General features: G+C 52.8%; 1 protein-coding gene across 7 annotated transcripts in view; it reads right to left on the reverse strand.

Moving 5' to 3' along the window:
- Positions 1 to 21,167, reverse strand: part of SIPA1L3 (signal induced proliferation associated 1 like 3) — a 294,007-nt gene that overhangs the window by 10,088 nt on the left and 262,752 nt on the right. For 6 of the 7 annotated variants that reach the window (XM_032248941.1, XM_032248942.1, XM_032248944.1 and 3 more), the window contains 4 exons: positions 18,234 to 18,455; positions 6,447 to 6,612; positions 5,058 to 5,301; positions 1,965 to 2,108 (listed from right to left, as the gene is read on the reverse strand). In XM_032248941.1, coding sequence (XP_032104832.1) covers positions 1,965 to 2,108; positions 5,058 to 5,301; positions 6,447 to 6,612; positions 18,234 to 18,455 — 776 coding nt within the window. The remainder of the gene's footprint in view (positions 1 to 1,964; positions 2,109 to 5,057; positions 5,302 to 6,446; positions 6,613 to 18,233; positions 18,456 to 21,167) is intronic. The other variant, XM_032248947.1, reaches the window with a different exon arrangement.

Here is a 21,167-nt window from a genome sequence, read left to right on the forward strand (position 1 = left end):
CGTAGAGACGGGGTTTCACCATGTTGACCAGGATGGTCTCGATCTCTTGACCTCGTGATCCACCCGCCTTGGCCTCCCAAAGTGCTGGGATTACAGGCTTGAGCCACCGCGCCCGGCCTAGCCTGGAATATTTTAAAGCAAATCCCAGACAGCTTTGCATGTCATCTGTAGGAACTTCACTACGTAGCTCTAATGGATAAAAGATTTTTTTGTTTTTGAGATGGAGTCTCGCTCTGTCACCCAGGCTGGAGTACAGTGATGTGATCTCGGCTCACTGCAACCTCCGCCTCCCAGGTTCAAAGGATTCTCCTGCCACAGCCTCCTGAGTAGCTGGGATTACAGGTGTGCGTACCACACCTGGCTAATTTTTTTTGTATTTTTAGTAAAGAAGGGGTTTCACTGTGTTAGCCAGGATGGTCTCGATCTCCTGACCTTGTGATCCATCCACCTTGGCCCCCCAGCAGGCGTGAGCCACTGTGCCCGGCCTATTTTTTTTTTTTTTGAAGAAAACTACTATGCCATGAACACACTACCAAAATTAGTGAGAATTCCTTTAGTCTTTTCCATTTACGTGAATTGCATGGGAAAGCCCTTCATTACAAACCCTACACCTCCCGGCAGGCTGAAACCTCGCTGACCTCCACTCCCTGCTGGCCCCTTTCCTATTGCCGGGGAGGCACCGCCATGGTGGTGCTGGTGTGCTTTCTTCCAAGCCTTTCTGCTACGCCCACCCCTCCTCCATAACCTTCTGTGGTTCATCGATTAATCTGATAAGGAAGGAAAGAGCTCCCTAGGCAACTGTGACGCACAGCCTGGGGGAGAAATCAGTGCCACTGGCCAGGTTCCCTCAGCTTTCTCACACGGGGTGCACAGCAGCTCCCAGAATGCCAGGTACCCGGAGTAGCTGTGAGTGGGTAGGGGGCTCTGGCCCTTTCCTGTGGCCTGTGTTTGTGGGGGTCGGTGTCTGGGCAGCTCTGCCTTCCACAGACAACGCTACAGCCGCTGATGGCATCTGGGTCTCTGGGGAGAGAACTGAGGCCTTCCTTGCTTCCCACTGTTCCGGAACCAGCCGTCCTGGCATCACCTGGTCCTGGCCCCAGGACGCTTGGAGACCCATGTGAGACATGATGGCCTAGCTCCCCAGCCCCCTGCCCCCAGGGACTCCCAGCACATAAAGAGGCCTGGGTGGCACAAACCCTGCCCACTGTTCCAGGGAACTCAGGGAGTGAGGATCCCTGCAGGCCTGATATGGGGAGCCCCCAAACCCAGGATCCAAGGTCTTGGCGGGAGCCTGAGGGCACTTGGAAAGGTCACTAAAAGCCTTCATTCCCTCTTCCTGCCTCCCAAATCTGGGGCTGAAAACCCAACTGTCCTCAGGGACACAGATTTTTTTTTTCCCCAGACATGGGGTCTTGCACTATTGCCCAGGTTGGAGCGTAGTGGTGTGATTATAGCTCATCACAGCCTCCACCACCTGGGCTGAAGCAATCCTCCTGCCTCAGCCTCCAGAGTGACTGGAACTAAGAGGTGTGCACCACCATGTCTCCCTTATTTTTTTTTTCTATTGTAGAGAAGGGGTCTTACTACGTGGCCCAGGTGTTCTCAAACTCCTGACTTCAAGTGATCCTCCTGCCTCGGACTCCCAGAGTGATGGGATTACAGGTGGGAACCATGTGCTTGGCCTCATGTGTTTTATATGTGGAGTTTTGTGTAAACACCTCAGGTGTTGGGCAGCCTCAGGCATGGTCACTTTCATTGGTTGGTCAACACGGTAATCAGCACCAAACAAATGAAGATGCTTGCCCAGGGCTGCACAGTGAGCAAGTGACAGGAGAGAACTTGAACTGATTGCCTGATTCTGGAATCTGAATGGATATCCCTGGAAAGTCACGAGGCCCTCCATGAATCCCTCTAGAACAGAGGAGGGTGTGGGGGCCCGGTGGGGCTGGGTGGAAAGCGCTTACCTTCGTATGCCTTGGCAGCATTCACTAGGCTGGACCACTCAAGGCCGGCAGCCGTGTCAGGCAGGGGCATCATCCCAGGGTCCAGGCGCCGCAGGGGCCGGTCCCGCCCATCAGCCAGCGAGAGCTCTGAGGCTGAGATTGTGGCTGGATGGGGAGGGTGGAGACAGCAGTGGTTGAGCATGACAACACGGGAGAGACACCTACGGGAAGACATTCCCTTGCTTTTGCGGAGATGCTACGGGCGGGGAGGAGCATTCCAGGCAGATGGAACAGCTCATGCTAAATCCCTGAGGCAAGAGTGCTCTGGAAGGTTTAAGGAGCATGGAGGTGGCCATATGGCTGGGTGAGGGTGAGCAAGGGAGGGAGCAGCAGGAGGTGTGGACAGAGGCAACGTGGCCAGACCTTGTGGGGCCTGTGGACCCCGATGACGACTCTGTTCTTACCCTGTGTGCAATAGTGCCCCTGTAAGCCTTCCTCTGGCTGCATGTGGGGAGGAATTGGGGGGAGGTGGGGACCAAGGAGGAACTGTAACCATGACCCACAAGGGAGACAGTGCCTCTGGGCAGGACCAGGGTGGGGCCGTGGTGGGACACGAGGGCCAATACTGGGGCTACATTTCAGGGGCAGCCGATGGGATTTCCTGAGGGCTGGATGTGGCTGTGAAACAGAGAAGGGCCAGGATTGCGGCTCTGATTGGGGAAGGCTGGAGCGGGGGATCAGAAATCTGTTTCAGGAGGTGCTCAGTGGAAATGGCCCTGGACACCCCAAGGAGGTGGCGGGAGAGGGGGCTGGCCACAGGGGCCAGCGACGAGTAGAGTCTCAGGTGCACCTGTAAGGGAATCGCCAGTGTATGGACAGTGTTGAGATGCGGTGGGGTTGCCGTGGGGGGTGTTCAGGTGTGACGCATTGAGCAGAGGAGAGGCCTGTGACATCGCAGGGGTTGGAAGTGACAAGCACGGTGCCAGCACTTGCATCTGCTGTGGCTATCAAGAGTCCCATGGATCAGGGCTCAGTGACTCCTTGAAGCCCCTAAGGGAAGGGGACAGAGGACAGCCGGGGACAGAGGACAGCCAGGTGCAGAGAGACCAGGCGACACGCCTCAGGGCCCTTAGCTGGGAATCGGCAAACCCGGCCATGAGCCCTGCCCGCTGTGCATTCCCAGCACCTCCTCTGTGCAGGGCCAAGGGAGATCATCTCACAGCCTCACCGTGAGTCTCGTGGGGGCAGGTGGTGTCATGACCTCCATGCATGGAGCAGGAAAACTGAGACCACCTTGCCTGGGCTCGCACGCCTTCCAGCTGGTGCTTCTCAGTGTGGACTACGTATTAGGTGTATGCTACGTGCGTTCCATACATTCACTTGTTTGATTCTTTTAACTCACGGAAGTGGGCACTATTTTTTTTTTTTTTTTGAGATGGAGTCTTGCTTTGTTGCCCAGGCTGGAGTGCCGTGGTGCAATCTTGGCTCACTGCAACCTCTGCCTCCAGGGTTCAAGCAATTCTCCTGCCTCAGCCTCCTGAGTAGCTGGGATTACAAATTAGCCACCAGGCCTGGCTAATTTTTGTACTTTTTTAGCAGAGATGGGGTTTCACCATGTTGGCCAGGCTGGTCTTGAACTCCTGACCTTGTGATCCGCCCACCTTGGCCTCCCAAAGTGCTGGGATTATAGGCGTGAGCCACTGCACCTGGTATGCGTACCATTTTTTACATTTTACAGTCAAAGAAACAGAGGCACAGAGAGGTTATATCTGTGATTGGAGAACATGGGACATAAACTCAGGTCGTCCAGCTCTGCAAAGTGTGGTGTGCAGTAAGTGCTGGCCGAATGGGCTCCTGGCTCTGCCCTTGACCTCCTTGCTTTGCAGTGGTGTGATCTTGGCTCACTACAACCTCTGCCTCCTGGGTTCAAGCAATTCTTCTACCTCAGCCTCCTGAGTAGCTGGGGATTACAGGTGCCCGTCACCACCCTCAGCTAATTTTTGTATTTTTAGTAGAGACTGGGATTCACCCCACTGGCTAAGCTGGTCTTGAACTCTTGACCTCAATCAGGAGGCCAGGAGTTGATCCACCCAACCTCAGCCTCCCAAAATGCTGGGATTACAGGTGTAAGCCACTGCACCAGCTCTGTGCAGGAATTTTAACAGAGGAGATGGACCACACTTCATAAAAGTCCAAGTGTCTCCTCCACCTCATCCACCACAGCTCACAAGAGGCTCTGTCCAGACATCACAGGCAGACACACCCCCTCAGCTGAGACCCTTGGGATAGAACATGCGTCTGAATTGGAGATATGCTTGGATTTGAGAGAGTAAGTGTGCAGATGCTGTGTTACATGACACCCCCAAAAAGCTCAGGGGGACCCCGCATGCAGCAGCACGCCAGCACTCTGCCCCAAGCTCCTCATTGTTGACACTGAGTAGGGAGACTACAGACTAAACAGCCTCACGTCCCTCCAGGCCGGGTAGCACCACCCAGTGAACGTGGTGCAAACTTATGTATGTCTTTCAGTTTTGGGGGTTTTAGGAGGTGGATGTGGGGTTACAGGGTGCATCTGGGGCATGGCCAACTGCAGCTGGCTCGTGGCTTTTTATGGGGGTGGTGTGTGCACTACCTGTTCATGGGGGGTGTTAAATATTTGCTGGGTGATTAAGGAGTGGAGAAGCCACACCCTGTGCCCCCCCGAAGAGTGGCAAATGTGGGGGGAGCCAGGGAAGTAAATAAAATGCTCACAAAGCAAACCTCTTGGTGCTGGAACAGGTGGGAGGGTTGGGGAGCGCTGGAGCAGCACCTGGGCACCCCCCAACCCCAGGCCTGCACCCCGAGAGTGGACTTCCTCTTTGGTCTAGGGGACTCCAATCCTTGGGTGCTCCTGACTCCTCAGTGACCCTCTGACACTTGGCCAATGATCCCTTGTTCCTTGGGTGATACCCAGTGCCCCACCATCAGGCCCCCCGAAGCTCCTGTGAATCCCTGAGATGGCCCCGACACTGATGACTTTCAGCCTTTGACCTCCAGGTGAGCCTGTGCTCTGGTGTCCCCCACCTCTCGACCCTGGGGTAACTCCCGAGCCAGTCCCAGGGGGCCCAGGCTCACATTTCTTCTCGGGAAAGCCACTGCCAGCAGCAGGAACAGTGCCAGGGCCGATGGGCGGGTGGGGGTGCTGGTGCTGGCGGCGTGCAGGCAGCGTGCTGGATGGGAAGGCGCAGGTGCTGGTGAAGAGCACATCGCTGGGCAGACTGGGCTCCAGGCCAGGGGGGTTGGCGAAGCTGGGCTCGCGGCGCCCGCTACATAGGCTCTCATCCGACAGCGTCCGCTGTAGGCCCTTCTGTGGCGACTGCTGTGGGACATGAGTGGGATGTGGGGGGCGGTCATGGACTGGGTCCTTAGAGGCACTGTACCCTCCGGGACATCAGTGGTGAGTCCTTAACCACCCAGCATCCATTTCTTTTTTAGAGACAGGGTCTTGCTCTGTCACTCAGGCCGGGGTATAGTGGGGTGATCTCAGCTTACTATAGCCTTGACCTCCTAAGCTCAAGTAATCCTCCTATCTCAGCCTCCCAGGTAGCTGGGACCACAGGCACGTGCCACTGCACTTGGTTAATTTTTAAAAATTTTTACAGAGATGGGGTCTCATTGTATTGCCCAGGCTGGTCGTCAACTCCTGGGCTCAAGTGATCCTCTCATTCTGGCCACCCAGGTGTGAGCCAGAATTACAGGTGTGAGCCACCGCGCCTGCAGCCTCCTTTCTGATCAAAGAGCCCCAGTTTCCCACTGGGGATGCCCACTCCCCAAACCCACCCTCCAGCTCCGGGTAAGGGCTGGTGATCAAAGCCTGATGGGTTGGGGAAGGTGGTGTGAGCCAAGCCGGACTCATAAGAGGCAGTGCTGGCACCCCTGTGGGTAGCACTGGGCTGACGTGCCCTCTTCCCCCAGGCTGGTGGGACACAACTCTGGAGAGGCTGGGGTCCATCTCAGTCCCCATAAAACAGCTCCTGCCTGGCAGTGAGGAGGAGCAGGGCAGGCCCGACTGGGAGCGCAAGGGAAGTGGACACTGTGGAGGGTCCCTGGCGCCCGCTGTTCTTTTCCCCCATCCCTGAGTAACAAGAGCCTGAACTTCTCTGAGAGCCCCTGCTCCACTCTCAGTCCCTGTGGTTTAGCAGATGCAGCCGTTTCTAACCCGGGCTAGAGGAGGAAAGCATGAGGCCCAGGTCCCTCCGGTTGCATAAGGTTTTGGGTATGGGGTAGATTCCCACGTGCCTGTCTAGGTTGGTTATCCTGTGATTCCATCCCAGACCAATGTGCTGCCCTAACTCCCAGCCACCAGCCTATACCTCCAACACGACTGGCAGATGCTGAGGGCTGGGGACACGATGGGAAGGAGCTGGAGTGACCTCGGGGAGCAAAGCCCTCCTCCCCGCCCGCCTGGACGTGGGATCCTGTTGGGAGCTGGGGGTTGGGAGTAGGGGACGTGGCGCTACGTACTCCCGAGTCTCTCTCCTGCTCCGGCCCCAGGTTGTCCATGATGATGAGTTTCTTCAGGTCATCCTCGATGGTGGATTTGTAGTTCTTCCGTGGCGATCGGAGGTCTCGGAGGGATGCCCTCAACCTCGGTTGTCCGAAGACGTTTTTGGTGTTCGTGTCCACCTGCCTGCAACAAGAGTGTCAGGGTCAGAAGGGAGTCAGGGAGGCTTCAGCCACTTCTCAAAGCTGTTTGGATTCAAGTGGGCTGGGATGCATGGGACGCACGGGACGCACGGCCACGGCCTTCTCTCCTTCACCCAGCCAATGCGTGGCAGAAGGGGGTTTGGCTTCTTCCCTCCATTCTCTCATTCCATAAACACTTCCTGGGAACCATCAGAGTCTGCTGTGCTGTCCTGTCCCAGGTGCTGGGGACACGCCATTGGCACCGAGCTGGCAGCCAGTGGGGGAGGCCCACGCTGAACACGTGCACAGAGACAGACCCCCTGTGTGAGGGGAGAGGCATTTCTGTTTTTAGAGACAGGTTCTTGCTTTCTCCCTCAGGCTGGAGTGTGGCGGCACAATCACAGCTCATTGCAGCCTCCTGGGCTCAAGACGTCCTCCTACCTCAGCCTCCCAAAGTGCTGGGACTGCAGACACGAGCCACCGTGCCAGGCCACAAGAGAGAGAAGTGCTTGAAGAATAATAAAGCTGGGTAAATGGATGGGGATTGGCGGGGGTCTGGGATGGCTTTTCTGAGGGGTGATGTCTGGGAGGGAGAGAGGGAGGAAGGGAGGGATAAGGAAAGGAAGGAAGGAAAGAAGAAAAGGGAAAAAAGGCAGGAAGGAATCCAAATGGTAGAAGAGCATTCCAGGTGGAAGAAGACCAAGTATGGGTTGGCGAAGTGGCTCATGCCTGTAATCCCAGCACTGTGGGAGGCTGAGGCAGGTGGATCACCTGAGGTCAGGAGTTCGAGACCAGCCTGGCCAACATGGCAGAACCCTGTCTCTACCAAAAATACAAAAATTAGCTGGGTGTGGTGGTGGGCACCTGTAGTCCCAGCTACTTGGGAGGCTGAGGGAGGAGAATTGCTTACGTCTGGGAGGCGGAGGTTGCAGGGAGCTGAGATCACACCACTGTACTCCAGCCTGGGCAGCCAAGCAAGACTCGGTCTCAAAAAAAAAAAAAAAGACCAAGTGTGGTGGCCATGGGGGAATGAAGGTAGTCAGTCTGAGGAGTGAGGGGGCTGGTGGGGTGAGGTGGGTCAGGATGAGGTGAGTGAGGGGGGTGAGTGGTGGGAGATGCGATCTGGGAGGAGTCGAGGGCAGATCACCCTGGATCTTATAAGCCAGAGTGGGGGCCTGGGATTGCATCTGGGGGCCTCTGAGGGCTCTGAGCTGGCAATCGCACTTTAGAAGTCTCACTTGGGGCATGGGGGGTGGTGAGGAAGCCCCTGCAGCTGTTCAGGTGAGAAGGGAGAGCAGCCCAGACCAGGAGCTTCCAGTTACAGAAAAGGAATGGGGTCTCAGAGTCAAAGTGCCCTGGGTCGGGGACTGGGCCCTGTGGGCTAAGGTTGGCCTGCAGGGTGTGGGGCTCCAGGCTGGATGCTCCATGACCAGGCAGGGACCTCACGAGCCTCAGTTTCCTCATCTGTCACACAGGGCTGTGGAGCTCACACAGCACAGGACGGTTGAGGCACACGAACCCTGAGCAGGGGCCAGGTGTTGTGACTGTCACCCTCACACTTGGCTGCTGGGCCTCCTGCTGCAGAAGGTAGCCTGTGAGCCGGGGTCACGCGGATCACCACCCCTCCTTCAGCATTCCCAAAGCCAACCTCACACTGTCTCCTGAATGCTCAGTGGCCTAAGGACCATGGAGGCACAGCCCGGGGTGAACACAGGGTGCCCTGGAGTAGACAGGCCTGGGGCTGACTCCTGCTCTGTTCTTCTGCTGTGGGACCTCTCTGACCCTTGGTTTCCTCATCTGGAAAACACATATGCCTCCCATTGTGGTGGTGGGGTTTGTTGCCAAGTGATTGGCCAGGTCCTGACACGGTGCAAGTGCCAGGAAGTGAGGGCAGCTCTTATAAGCGCTGACCTGAGGCTGAGGGCTGACCTGAGGCTGAGGGCTGACCTGAGCTGCACACCTCCAGGCAGCTCAGCCTCTTCTGGCCTCTGCTGGCTCCACTGACTATCACCCTGGCTCACAGCTTTCTCCTGGCCAGGGCTGGCTCCCCTGTGTGCCCCTGCCCTCTACTCAGAGGCCCTCAGGGCCACGCTGACCTCCCTGCCTCCCCTTGCTTTCCAATTCCCGCCCAGCCTTTGGGCTCTGGTCTTACTTCTTCAGTGGAAACTGGGAAAGCTGAGGCCCTGCTCCAAGGCATCACTATACCCCAGGAAAGAGGATAAATACCAACTGCCCACAGGAGCACAACCCTCCCTGCACACCAGACACCATCCCGAGGGCCTGCTGTTCAGTAACTTGTGAAATCCACACAGCAGCCCCCATAGCCAGCCACCATCACGATCGTCATTTTACAGATGAGAAATCGAGGCATGAGTAGGTTCTGGTAACTCCAGAACTCTGGCCCTGATGCCAGTCACCCTCTCATCACACTACCCTTCACTGTCGCTCATAGCGGCCACTGCACTTGCAACTGTCTTTGTGTATTTTTTTTTCTTTTTTTTTGAGATGGAGTCTTGCTCTTGATGCCCAGGCTGAAGTGCAATGGCACAATCTTGGGTCACTGCAACCTCCACCTCCTGGGCTCAAACGATTCTCCTACCTCAGCCTCTCAACTAGCTGGGGCTACAGGTGCCCACCACCACACCTGGCTAATTTTTGATTTTTAGTAGAGATGCACCATGTTGGCCAGGCTGGTCTTGAACTCCTGACCTCAGGTGATTCACCCACCTCAGCCTCCCAAAGTGCTGTGCTGGGATTCCAGGCATGTGCCACCATGCCCGGCCTGTGTCTTTGCCTATTGTCAGTCTACTCAGCAGAACGTAAACCATACCACAGCAAGGCCTGGGTTTCCCTTGGAACACATATGCAGTCGTGTGTGTGTGTATGTGTGTGTGTGTGCGTGCGCACGTGTGCGTGTGAGACAGACCCTCCTCTGTCGCCCAGGCTGGTACATAGTGGTGCGATCACAGCTCACTGTAGCCTCAACCTGCTGGGCTCAAGTGACCCTTCCACCCCAGCCTCCCAAGTAGCTAGGACTACAGGCACATACCATTATACCCAGCTAATTTTTTTGTAGAGATGGAGTCCCACTATGTTGCCCAGGCTGGTCTCAAACTCCTGGGCTCAAGTGATCCTTCTGCCTCAGCCTCCCAAAGTGCTGGGATTACAGGCGTGAGCCACTGTGCCCAGCTTATAAATTCATTTGATCCCCACCACAGCCATATGTGTTAAGCACTATCGGGATCCCATCTCATGGATGAGGCAAGTTAAGGTACAGAGGAGTTAAGCCATTTGTCCCAAGTCATACAGCCTGTGAGTGTACGAATCAGGATTCAAATCAAGGCTGCCAGGCTGCAGAGCCTACCCACACCACTGCCAGGCTTGACTGTCACGTGTCTATCAGAGACGGCAAGAAAAAAACATGTATGGTGTGGAGGACAGCCACAAAGGATTTAAAAATATGCTTCTGTCTGCAGATAACAATTTCTGGAAGAAACTACAAACCATGATGACCTCTGGGTGGCAGGAGTCTTAATAGAAGGTGGAAACATGGGACTTTTACTTTTCATCTGCTATCCTTCTGAGCTGTATGGATTTACTTAACCATAATCATATGTTACAGCAATAATGATAGTAAAAACTAGCTTAATAAAAGCCGATGCTTGGACTTTTTCATTCTATAATGTAAGAAAGAAAAAAAGAGTCTTTGAACCTGGAGAAGAAATAAGATGTCTTGGGTTCCCGAGGGTTTTAAAGACTGCGTTTCCTTTTTCTCTTTCTCAGCTGCCAGGCTTGGGATTTTAACAAAGGAAGGGTGAGTGGAGGGGCAGATTTTTTCCCCATCAGGTCATACTCCTCCCTAAATTAGAATTCCAGGTCTAGGGTAATGCTGGGTCTGTCAATATCAGGGAAGTATATTCTCAGGGCAAATTAAAAGCTTTAGATCCAGAGAGAAACAGAGACAAAGAGAGAGAGAGACAGACACAAATCAAAAGGGGATTCCCCCACCCTTTTTGATTTCACCATTTCCCAGAATGCCCTGCACAGGGGTGTGTGACTCAGCGCAGGGCTCACGGTGGCCGTCTCCCTGGCCTTCAGCAAGCCCCCAGCCAGAAAGGTGCACTGCCCACAGGCTCCCCCCGAGAGGAAAGTGCCAAGACCTCCTGGAAACATGAATAAAATGTGCTTGCTCTCTGCCCTAGCAGTCCTACTTCTGGAAACATGTCCTTCAAAAGCCTTACATGGGTCCACAGTGCCATGTGTACACAGATGCTTCCCAGGGTCCGGTCTGTGGAGCAGACAGCAACCCCCAGCTGTGCAAGGGCTGGCCCACCACCCAGAATCACACCCTCCAGAGACGCAGGCAGATGCACATGGCGTGCAGAGGCTCTCACAGATAACACGTCATGTGAAAAAAGAAGTATGTACAGTGTGAAACCATTTTTAGAAAACGCACACACAGCTCAGCTTGGTGCACTGGAGTTTACCAAACTTGTTTTTAAGACTGGATACATGAGGGATTCACTTTTTTTTTTTTTTTGAGATCAAGTCTCTCTCTGTCACCCAGGCTGGAATGCAGTGGCGCAATCCCAGTTCACTGCAATCTTTGCCTCCTGGGTTCAAGTGATTCTCCTGCCTCAGCCCCCCAAGTAGCTGGGATTACAGGTGCGTGCCACCACACCTGGCTAATTTTTTAGGTTTTTTTAGTAGGGATGGGGTTCCACCATGTTAGCCAGGATGGTCTCGATCTCCAGACCTCATGATCCACCTGCTTCAGCCTTCCAAAGTGCTGGGATTACAGGCATGAGCCACTGTGCCCATCCCCCCACCTTTTTTTTGAGACAGGGTCTTGCTCTGTCACTCAGGCTGGCATGCAGCGGTGTGATCTTGGCTCACTGCAACCTCCGCCTTCTGGGTTCAAGTGATTCTCTGAGTAGCTGGGAGTACAGGCGCCTGCTACCATGCCTGGCCAATTTTTACGTTTTTGGTAGAGACAGGGTTTCACTAAGTTAGCCAGGATGGTCTTGAACTCCTGACCTCAAGTGATCTGCCCACCTCTGCCTCCTGAGTGCTGGGATTACAGGCATGAGCCGCTGCACCCAGCCAGGACTCACGTTCTTGGAGACAGGGTCTAGCTTAGTTGCCCAAGCTGAAGTGCAATGGTGCAATCAGAGTTCACTGCAGCCTCCACCTCCTGGGCTCAAGCAATCTTCCCACCACAGCCTCCTAAGTAGGTAGGACTGTAGGCGCCACCATGTCTGGCATTTTTTTTTTTTTTTAATGGACTTTTGCTCTTGTCTTCCAGGCTGGAGTGCAATGGCTTCATCTTGGCTCACTGCAACCTCCGCCTCCCGGGTTCAAGCAATTCCCCTGCCTCAGGCTCCCAAGTAGCTGGTATCACAGGTGCCTGCCACCACGCCTGGCTAATTTTTGTATTTTTAGTAGAGACAGTGCCTCACCATGTTGGCCAGGCTGATCTTGAACACTGCTGACCTCAGGTGATCCACCTACTTCAGCCTCCCATAAGTGCTGGGATTACAGGCGTAAGCCACTGCGCCTGGCCAAAAATGACGTCACTTTCTACACACGAATACAGAACCACTGCCAAGAGACTTATGTCAGGCACGGTGGCTCATGCCTGCAATCCCAGCACTTTTGAAGCTGTAGGTGGGAGGATCACTTGAGCCCAGGAGTGCAGAGTGCGAGACCAGCCTGGGTAACACAGTGAGATGTCACCTCGACAAAAAGTGGAAAGCTAGGTGGGTGTGGTGGTGGACTCCTAGGGGGCCAGCTACTCGGGAGGCTGAGGTAGGAGATCGCTTGAGCTCGGGAGGCTGACGCTGCAGTGAGCTATGCTGGTGCCACGGCACTCCAGCCTGGGTGACAGAAAGCCTATCTAAAAAAAAAAAAAAAAAAAAAAAAGACTTCAAGAGAAAGAGCAAGTGAGGAAGCAGTGCATATGCAGGAGGTGGCCACATTAATAAGTGGGGTGCGAGGGAAGCCCACCCAATCACGTGTGCACAGTCATGTTTGGAACGTTTCTGGAAGGATGTAGAAATGAAATGGTGGTTGCTTCTGGGGAGGGAGCAGGATGGCCGGGGACCACGAGAGAGGCTTTCTATTTCGAACTATTTTGTAGTATTTTGGTTTTGACCTTGTGCATCTTTTACCTTTCAAAACCTCAGTGACGAAAACATCCTTCAGGTTATGACTGGCAGCACTGGACATAATCTCTGATTTGCCTCTGTTGTCTAAATTTCGATTTTGGGTCCGGTGTGATGGCTCACTCCTGTAATCCCAGCAGTTTGGGAGGCCAAGGCTGGCAGATCACTTGAGGTCAGGAGATTGAAAGCAGCCTGGCCAACATGGCGAAACCCCTTCTCTACTAAAAATACAAAAAATTAGCTGGGTGTGGCGGGGGGTGGGGGCAGAGCCTGTAGTCCCAGCTTCTGAGGAGGCTGAGGCATGAGAATCGCTCTGGGAGGCCAAGGCTGTGTGAGCCAAGATCATGCCATTGAACTCCAGCCTAGGTGTCAAGAGTGATACCCTCCATAAAAAAAAAAAAGGGACCCTGAGGGGTTAGGAGGAAGTAGGCAGCTGACAAGGGAGTTCCTGCCCTTGTCCCCAGGCTGTTCTGCTCTCTAATGGCTGGGACAGGCAGGCTGATAAAAGAGGAGTCCCGGGATGAAGGGGCTAGAGGTGCCTGCCTGGGCCCTAGCATCAGCCAGGACCTGCAGCTCTAGAGACTTCTATGGCAGCTGCTCTCAGTCCCCACAGAATCTAGCTTCTCCGTCCTTCAATAGGTCACTCTTCTGACAAACAAAGATTACACCCTAATGGAGGGGAGGCTGTTTCCTCCAAGAAGTCACTCCTCAGAAAACTGGAGCTACACCTCGGGTGCAAGTCTTCCAAGCTTGGGTCTCGGGTGATGAGATGCCCCGTCAGTTACCTTACAGAGGCTGAATCCTGGTTCTGCCGCTCTGGTTCAGTGACTTGGACCACATACTTCTCTGAACTGTGCCTCAGTTCCCTCATCTGGAAATGGGGTAACCAAGATATCCCTCTTGTAGCATCGCCAGGAGGAGCAATGGGGCCAGGTCCACACAGCTCCCTGTGCTGGCTGTGGCCAAGGTCATTCCTCCAGGGATACACAGCCTCAGTCAAGGCCACTTTGGAATGTGTTTGAGGTCCCTGACCAGAATCAATGGAAAAGAAGGCAGAGATGTTTAGCAGACAGATTAGGTAATTATTCCTGGGAGGATGAGCTCATACACGGTGACCTTATGAGGGCAGACGACAAAACCAACAATTGTCACAGTTGCGGTGGTTAAACCTCAATTAAACGAGTGAGTTTAGGCAAGTGACTCGACCATTCTATCCCTTGGTTTTTCTCATCTGGAAAACAGGATGCGAAGTTGTTACATCCATTGTTTGGCAGTGAGGACTGAACGCATTACTATAGGTGAGGGCTTGTGGTGGGCTTGGCAGAACAGGTATCTGTATATGCAGGTGAATATGTTGTACGTGTAAGTTCTTGTGCCTTGGAATAAAATTTCAGTGACAACACTGTATACAGATTAGAAAAAAAATGGCCGGATGCGGTGGCTCACGCCTGTAATCCCAACACTTTGGGAGGCCAAGGCTGGTGATCACGAGGTCAAGAGATCGAGACCATCCTGGTCAACATGGTGAAACCCCATTGCTACTAAAAATACAAAAAATTAGCTGGACATGGTGGTGCGTGCCTGTAATCCCAGCTACTCAGGAGGCTGAGGCAGGAGAATTGCCTGAACCCAGGAGGCGGAGGTTGTGGTGAGCCGAGATTGCACCATTGCACTCCAGCCTGGGTAACGAGTGAAACTCCATCTCAAAAAAAAAAAAAAAAACAAAAAAAAAACCAAAAAAAAAACCGGACAAGTTTAGGCCAGGTGCAGTGGCTCACACCTGTAATTCCAATACTTTGGGAGGCCAAGGCAGGCCAATTACTTGAGCCCAGTAGTTTCAGACCAGCCCAGGCAACATGGCACAATATCCCATCTCTGCAAAAAAATACTAAAAAATTACAGATGCGAGCCACTGCATCTAGCTGTGATTTTTAAAGTGTATCTACAACTAAATAAATATTAAAAGGGGCCTGGTGCGGTGGCTCATGCCTGTAATCCCCGCAGTTTGAGAGGCCGAGGCAGGTGGATTGCCTGAGGTCGGGAGTTCAAGACCAGCCTGACCAATATGGTGAAACCCGTCTCTACTAAAAATACAAAAATGAGTGGGGCGCAATGGCACGCACCTCTAGTCCCAGTTACTCAGGAGGCTGATGCAGGAGAACTGCATGAACTAGGGAGGCGGAGGACGCAGTGAGCAGAGATCACACCATTGCACTCCAGCCTGGGCGACAGATCGAGACTGTCTCAAAAATAAATAAGTAAATAAATATTAAAAGGAACTTTGAAACAATTTCATCTGTGTCCCCCCAAATGTGATATGTTTAGTTTACATATGTTTATATACACACATACAAGCCATCTCTGGATTTTATCACTGGGAAAGCTGTTGTTGTTGAATAGGGCTGATGTCTCTCCAGGTGTATCTTCTGAGCACCTACTAAAGTGTGTGGTCTGCGTGGGGTTCAGGGTGTCTCTGTTCTGGGCCCAGTGGGGGTGACAGAGAGGAAGCTGGTTGCCAGGGGAATGGCAGTCACTGTGCCCTGGTACAGGTGCTGGGGAAGGGAGGAAGCGCTGTGGTCGGTGGGGGGTGCTGAGCCTGGCGTGGGGGTTCAGAGAACTTCTCCAAAAAAGGTGTGTCTGTGTTAAGGTCCGAGGAGGGTGGGACTGGGCCCTCACAGAAAGCCGTACTGAAGTACCAAGCCCCAGCATCTCCAAATGTGACTTCATTTGGAGACAGGGTCTTTACCAACAGAGGTAGTCAAGTTAAAATGAGGTCATTAGCATAGACCCTAATCCCGTTGGACTGGTGTCCCTGCAGAAAGGGGAAATGCGGGCACCGACGCAGGCAGAACGTCATGCGAAGCGGAGGCAGAGACAAGGCTGATGCATGTATGTGCTGGCACCCACTGGGTGCTAGCAGGGAGGCCAGGAACAGATTCTCCCTCACTGCCCTTGGAGGGAACCACCCTGCCGATGCCTTGACCTCAGACTTCTGGCCTCCGCAACTGTGAGACGACACAGTTCTGTCGTTTAAGCCACTCAGTGTGGGTATTTGTTACAGCAGCCCCAGCAAATTAACACAGGTGGGCAGGAGGGAGCCTGCAGTGGGGTGAAGGTGGGGGGGTTCCAGGCAGAGGAAGCAGTGTGTACGGGTAATTGCTGAGGAAGGTAACAGGGTTCAGCAGAGCCTGACTTGGGCCACAATGAAAAGTGGGGGCCTTATAGTATCTACTTATTGGGGTTGCCGTGAGAATCAATCAAGATCCACGGGTCTTGTGTGCATGATGGAACACGCCCTGTGTGCCGGACACGTTACAAGTGCCTTGTGACCAAGACGGTGGCACGTGCTTTCCCATGGGGGATATGGGATGTGGAACAGAGTATAGTGCCATGGAATGATGGCCTGGGCTACTGAAGGCCAGGAGGACCTGTCTGAGGGGGTGGCATTAGACAGAGCCCTTGTCAGCTGTGCCTGAGAAGACTTGGAGGGAGCTCACTGTGGGCAGCAGTGAGAGCCGGTGCAAAGGCCCTGGGGTAGTCCTGGATGTGAAGAGTGTGAGAAGCAGCAAGAGGCCAGTGTGGCTGGAGCACAGCGAGGAGGGGAGAGTGGATGGGACGGAGTGCAGAGCTGAGGGGCAGATCGTCCAGGGTCTGAGCAGGAGTCTGGGCAAAGAACACAGCACCTGGTATAAAACGTGTGTAGTCAACGTGAGCCTCCATCATTAATCCCGGGAGCAGGGGGAGGCTGCCGAGGCTTTAAGCGTCAGTCTAGTTTTCAGAATCCCCTCTGGCTCTCAGCATGAGCTCAGCACACTCGCCTGCTGATATCTCCAGGGACACCGTTTCTGTCCCCGACACATCTCTCCCCTGAAGCTCTGTGTCATCCCCCGATTTGAATGTCCCCATCTAGGTCATAAAAGATGACACTACAAAGAACAGGATGGAGGAAGGCAGAGCCCCTCACTCAAGAGACATGAGTCTTGGGCTCTGATCCAGGCTGCGTCTCTCACCAGCCGTGTGACTCTGGGCCTCAGCTGCCTCATCTGTAAAAGGGAGAAGACAGGTCCACCCCATGGAGCTGTTGTGGGATCCAGTGAATTCATTCGCATCACAACACTTACAGCTGAACCCAGATGTGGTGAGTGCTCGGTAAATGTTAACTACTGTATCCTCCAACTGAAAAACCTTTTCGCAACTGCACACTCCTCTCCTCTTTCACTTTAAAGCAAAATGGCCCAGATGAACTCTCATGCAGCTCTTCAATTCTGCCTCATCCTTTTCTCCAGAGAGAGGAGAGACCTCAAGAGACCTCTGGGAGGCTTAATCCTAGATAGTCAGTTCTCGGCTCAGCACTCTGGCCTGGGCCCTGCCCCCTCTCCCCAGCTCCGCCCTCCCCTGGACCCGGCCCCGGCCCCGGCCCCGGCCCCAGCCCCAGCCCCGCCTCCACCCCTCCCCGCCTCCTTCACTGGCTTCTCACATTGGCTCAACACCAAAGGGTTTCAGTCTCCGTCCCACACTTCTCCCCTAGACACATTTGCCCTTCCTCAGGGGCTCTTCCAGCCTCACAGCTTCAGGCTGATTAACACCCAAAGTTCTCCCTCCAGCCTGACCTCTCTGCTGAATTCGGGATTCCTTACCCAAGGGCCTCCCCAACGCCTCCGTTCGGATGTCTCATGCACATCTCGCAGCGAAGCATCCAGCATTGAGCTCCTGCGCCTTCCCCACGCCTGCTCCCCACTCAAGGCAAGTCTATCCTCCAGGGTTCAAGACGCTGCATCATCCTCAATCCCTCTCTTTCTCTCACACCACATCCACCCTGCCAGCAAGCCCGGTCTGCTCCATTTCAGATAATCTATCCGGAACCGCCCCCTTCTCACCCTCTCCGCCCCGCACCCTGCTCCCGCCCCCTCATCTCCGCTTGGACCACGAGACAGCAGCTCCTCCCTGCTCCTCGCAGGCAGCTACAGAGACCCTGGAATGCCCAATTTAGATCCTGCCCCTCCTCTGCTCCACGCCCTCCCATGGCTCCATCTCATTCAGGGCAGATGCCAAGCCCCTTCCAGGTGGCCAGCAAGACTCTCCATGTTCTGTCCCCACACCCTCCCCTGGCCCAAACTGTTCCAGTCACGTCCTCCTGCCCACAGGTGACAGTGTCTCTCACTGTCTCAGGACCTCTGCAGCTGCCTGGAGTGTTCCTCACCCAGATAGGGCACAGTGCTAACCACCATCGACCTACTGCATGCTTCTCTGTTCATTCCATTTATTGCTGGTCACCCCAACTGGAATGCCAGCTCCCCAAGAGGGGTTCTCGCCTGTCCTCTTCGCAGCTGCAGACCCAGTGTGTACACAGTGTGCTCACAGTCGCCTGTGCAATGACAGTGTGTGGCATCACCCATTTTCCGCCCCAGAGACGCCCTAGTGTGGCTCTGGCGGGCGCCTTGCTGGACGTCCAGGCACTTACTTCTTTGGGTCACTGAAGGGGAGTGGCCGTGGTGGGGGCTCCTCCGTCCTCTTCCACCCTGTTGGATGCTTATTGCGCACAGGCTGCTTGGAGAAGAAGGACTTGGGGACAGAGGCGGAGAGCTGGAAGGGGCTGGGCTGGGCCAGCTGGGAGGGCCGAGGAGTCTCTGTGCTGGCAGTTTTGTAAACCTGAGCTGGGTAGCCAACCCTCGAGCCCATGTCACTGAAAAGCAAAAATGAAAGAGATAAAAAAACCAAATCCATTCCACATTTGCCAAGACAGAGCTACTGAAGTTTACTCTTGGGAATCGAAAAGTTCATTTGCACAAGAGAGACACAAATATATCACCACTGTGGAAAATTCCAACAATATGGAAGCCTATCTGTGGAAAAGGGAAGGCTGCCCGAGGATGCCCTTCTAGCACATTTGGTTCCTCTATGGGAATCTGAAACATTCACCCCGGCCTCCCTGGTACAACCTATGCAGCTAAAGGTGGGGAATCACACCTCCTGCACAACTCTAGAGGGAACCATGGCTTACAGTTTGCTTTATTTCCTCCTTAATCTTTCTCTTTTTTTTTTTGAGACAGGGTCTCACTCTGTCACCCAGGCTGGAGTGCAGTGGCGTGATCTCAGCTCACTGCAGCCTCGACCTCCTAGCCTCAAGTAATCATCCCACCTCAGACTGAGTAGCTAAGACTACAGGCATGACTGGCTAATTTTTGTAGAGATGGAGTTTCACTCTGTTTCCCAGGCTGGTCTTGAGCTTCTGGGCTCAAACAATCTGCCTGCCTTGGCCTCTCAAAGTGTTACGATTACAGGTAGGAGCCACTGCACCTGGCCTTTAATCTTTTTTTTTGAAATGGAGTCTCATTCTGTTGCCCAGGCTGGAATGCAGTGGCACCATCTCAGCTGACTGCATCCTCCGTCTCCCGGGTTCAAGCGATTCTCCTGCCTCAGCCTCCCCAGTAATTGGTATTACAGATGTGTGCCACCACGCCCAGCTAAGTTTTTTGTATTATTAGTAGAGATAGTGTTTCACCATGTTGGCCAGGCTGGTCTCAAACTCCTAACCTCAAATGATCCACCTGCTTCAGCCTCCCAAAGTGTTGGGATTACAGGCATGAGCCACTATGCCCGGCCAACCTTTTTCTATGCATCAAAAACATACACAAGTGTATATAATCAGAGAAAGGGGACATTTTTTGGGGGGTGGGTGGGACGATTATTGGTTTTTGTTTATTTGAAGAGACAAGGTCTCACTATGTTGCCCAGGCTGACCTTTAACTCCTGGGCTGAAGTGATCCTCCCACCTAAGCTTCCTAAGTAGCTGGGAACACGGGCATGTGCCATCACACCAGCTAGGATTATACATAACTTAATAAATCCCTTTTGAGGGTCAATTTAGTAGTATTGCAGGCTGGTAGTTTTGACTATAGTCAAATGAGAAGACTGGCACATCTCCCCAGTGACGACAAAATTGACCACAACCAACCACTTCATTCAGCACTCCGAAAACTGACTGAACACATGACAATCTGAGAAGAATTTACGCTTGAGAAACTGAACTTTAGGCAAGATCAGAGGAAATTCATCGCATTTTATCCTTCCCCCCCACCCCTTCCCAGCTCAGTGAATGAAGAAGTTCTTCCAGAGCAGAACCTTTGGGACGGTATCAAGGGTACCAACATATGTGCCACAGGAGCTTTGGATGGAGAGGAGAGAAAAGGCAGAAGAAATATTTGAAGAAATAATGGTTGGAAACTTCTCAAATCTGATGAAAAACATTACTCATCTAAAAAGTGCAACAAACACCAAGTAGGAAAAAACACAAAGAGATTCACACCTAGAAAAAGACTTGAAAGTTAAATGCCAAGATAAACATCTTGAAAGCATCAAGAGAAAGATGATTCATCACAGACAGAGGAGCATCAATACGATAAACAGGCCTGTAATCCCAGCACTTTGGGAGGCCGAGACAGGAAGATCACTTGAGCCCAGAAGTCTGGAAACCAGCCTGGGAAACACAGTGAGATCCCATTTCTATAAAAAAGAAAAAAAAAATACAATTAACTGACTTCTCATTTAAAATAATAAAATAAAAAGTAATTTTTAAAGTGCTGAAAGAAAACAACTGTTAACCAGGAATTCTATATTCAGCAAAACCATCCTTGAAAAATGAAGGCAACACAAAGATGTTCCTATATAAATAGAGACTGATAATTTGTTGCTAGGACAGCTGCCTGATACAAAATAATTTTAAAATTCCTCAGGCTAATCCCAGCACTTTGGGAAGCCGAGGTGGGTGGATCACCTGTCAGGAGTTTGAGACCAGCCTAGCCAACATCGTGAAACCTGGTCTGTACTAAAAATACAAAAATTAGCCAGGCATGGTGGTGGGCACCTGTAATCTCAGCTACACAGGAGGCTGAGGCAGGACAACTGCTTGAACCCGGGAGTCAGAGGTTGCAGCGAGCCGAGATCGTGCCACTGCACTCCAGCCAGGACAACAGAGTGAGACTCTGTCTCAAAAAAAAAAAAAAAAAAAAAGTCCTCAGGCTGAGAGAAATGACTCTAGATAATGACCTGAATCCGTAGACAGAAATGAATAGCCCAAGATGGCAAACTGTGGTTTAAAATAAGATTCTATAGATAAATGCTTTCTTATTTCTTCTCTTAACTTCCTTAAAGACAATAAGATGGCATAAAGTAACAATTATACTATACCACTAGGTTTATAACATATATGGTTATATAAGATAAATATAGAACAAAAAAGGGAGAAGGAAATAGTATAATATTGGATATTTTATATTTTATTGGAATTTAGTATTAACCTGAATTATGCTGATAGATGCACATTATAATAACTAAACAGATAAACAAGAGGCCGGGCGCGGTGGCTCAAGCCTGTAATCCCAGCACTTTGGGAGGC

This window comes from Sapajus apella, unplaced genomic scaffold, assembly GCF_009761245.1.
Source record: "Sapajus apella isolate SASKATOON/1434 unplaced genomic scaffold, GSC_monkey_1.0 scaffold68, whole genome shotgun sequence".
NCBI lineage: Eukaryota > Metazoa > Chordata > Mammalia > Primates > Cebidae > Sapajus > Sapajus apella.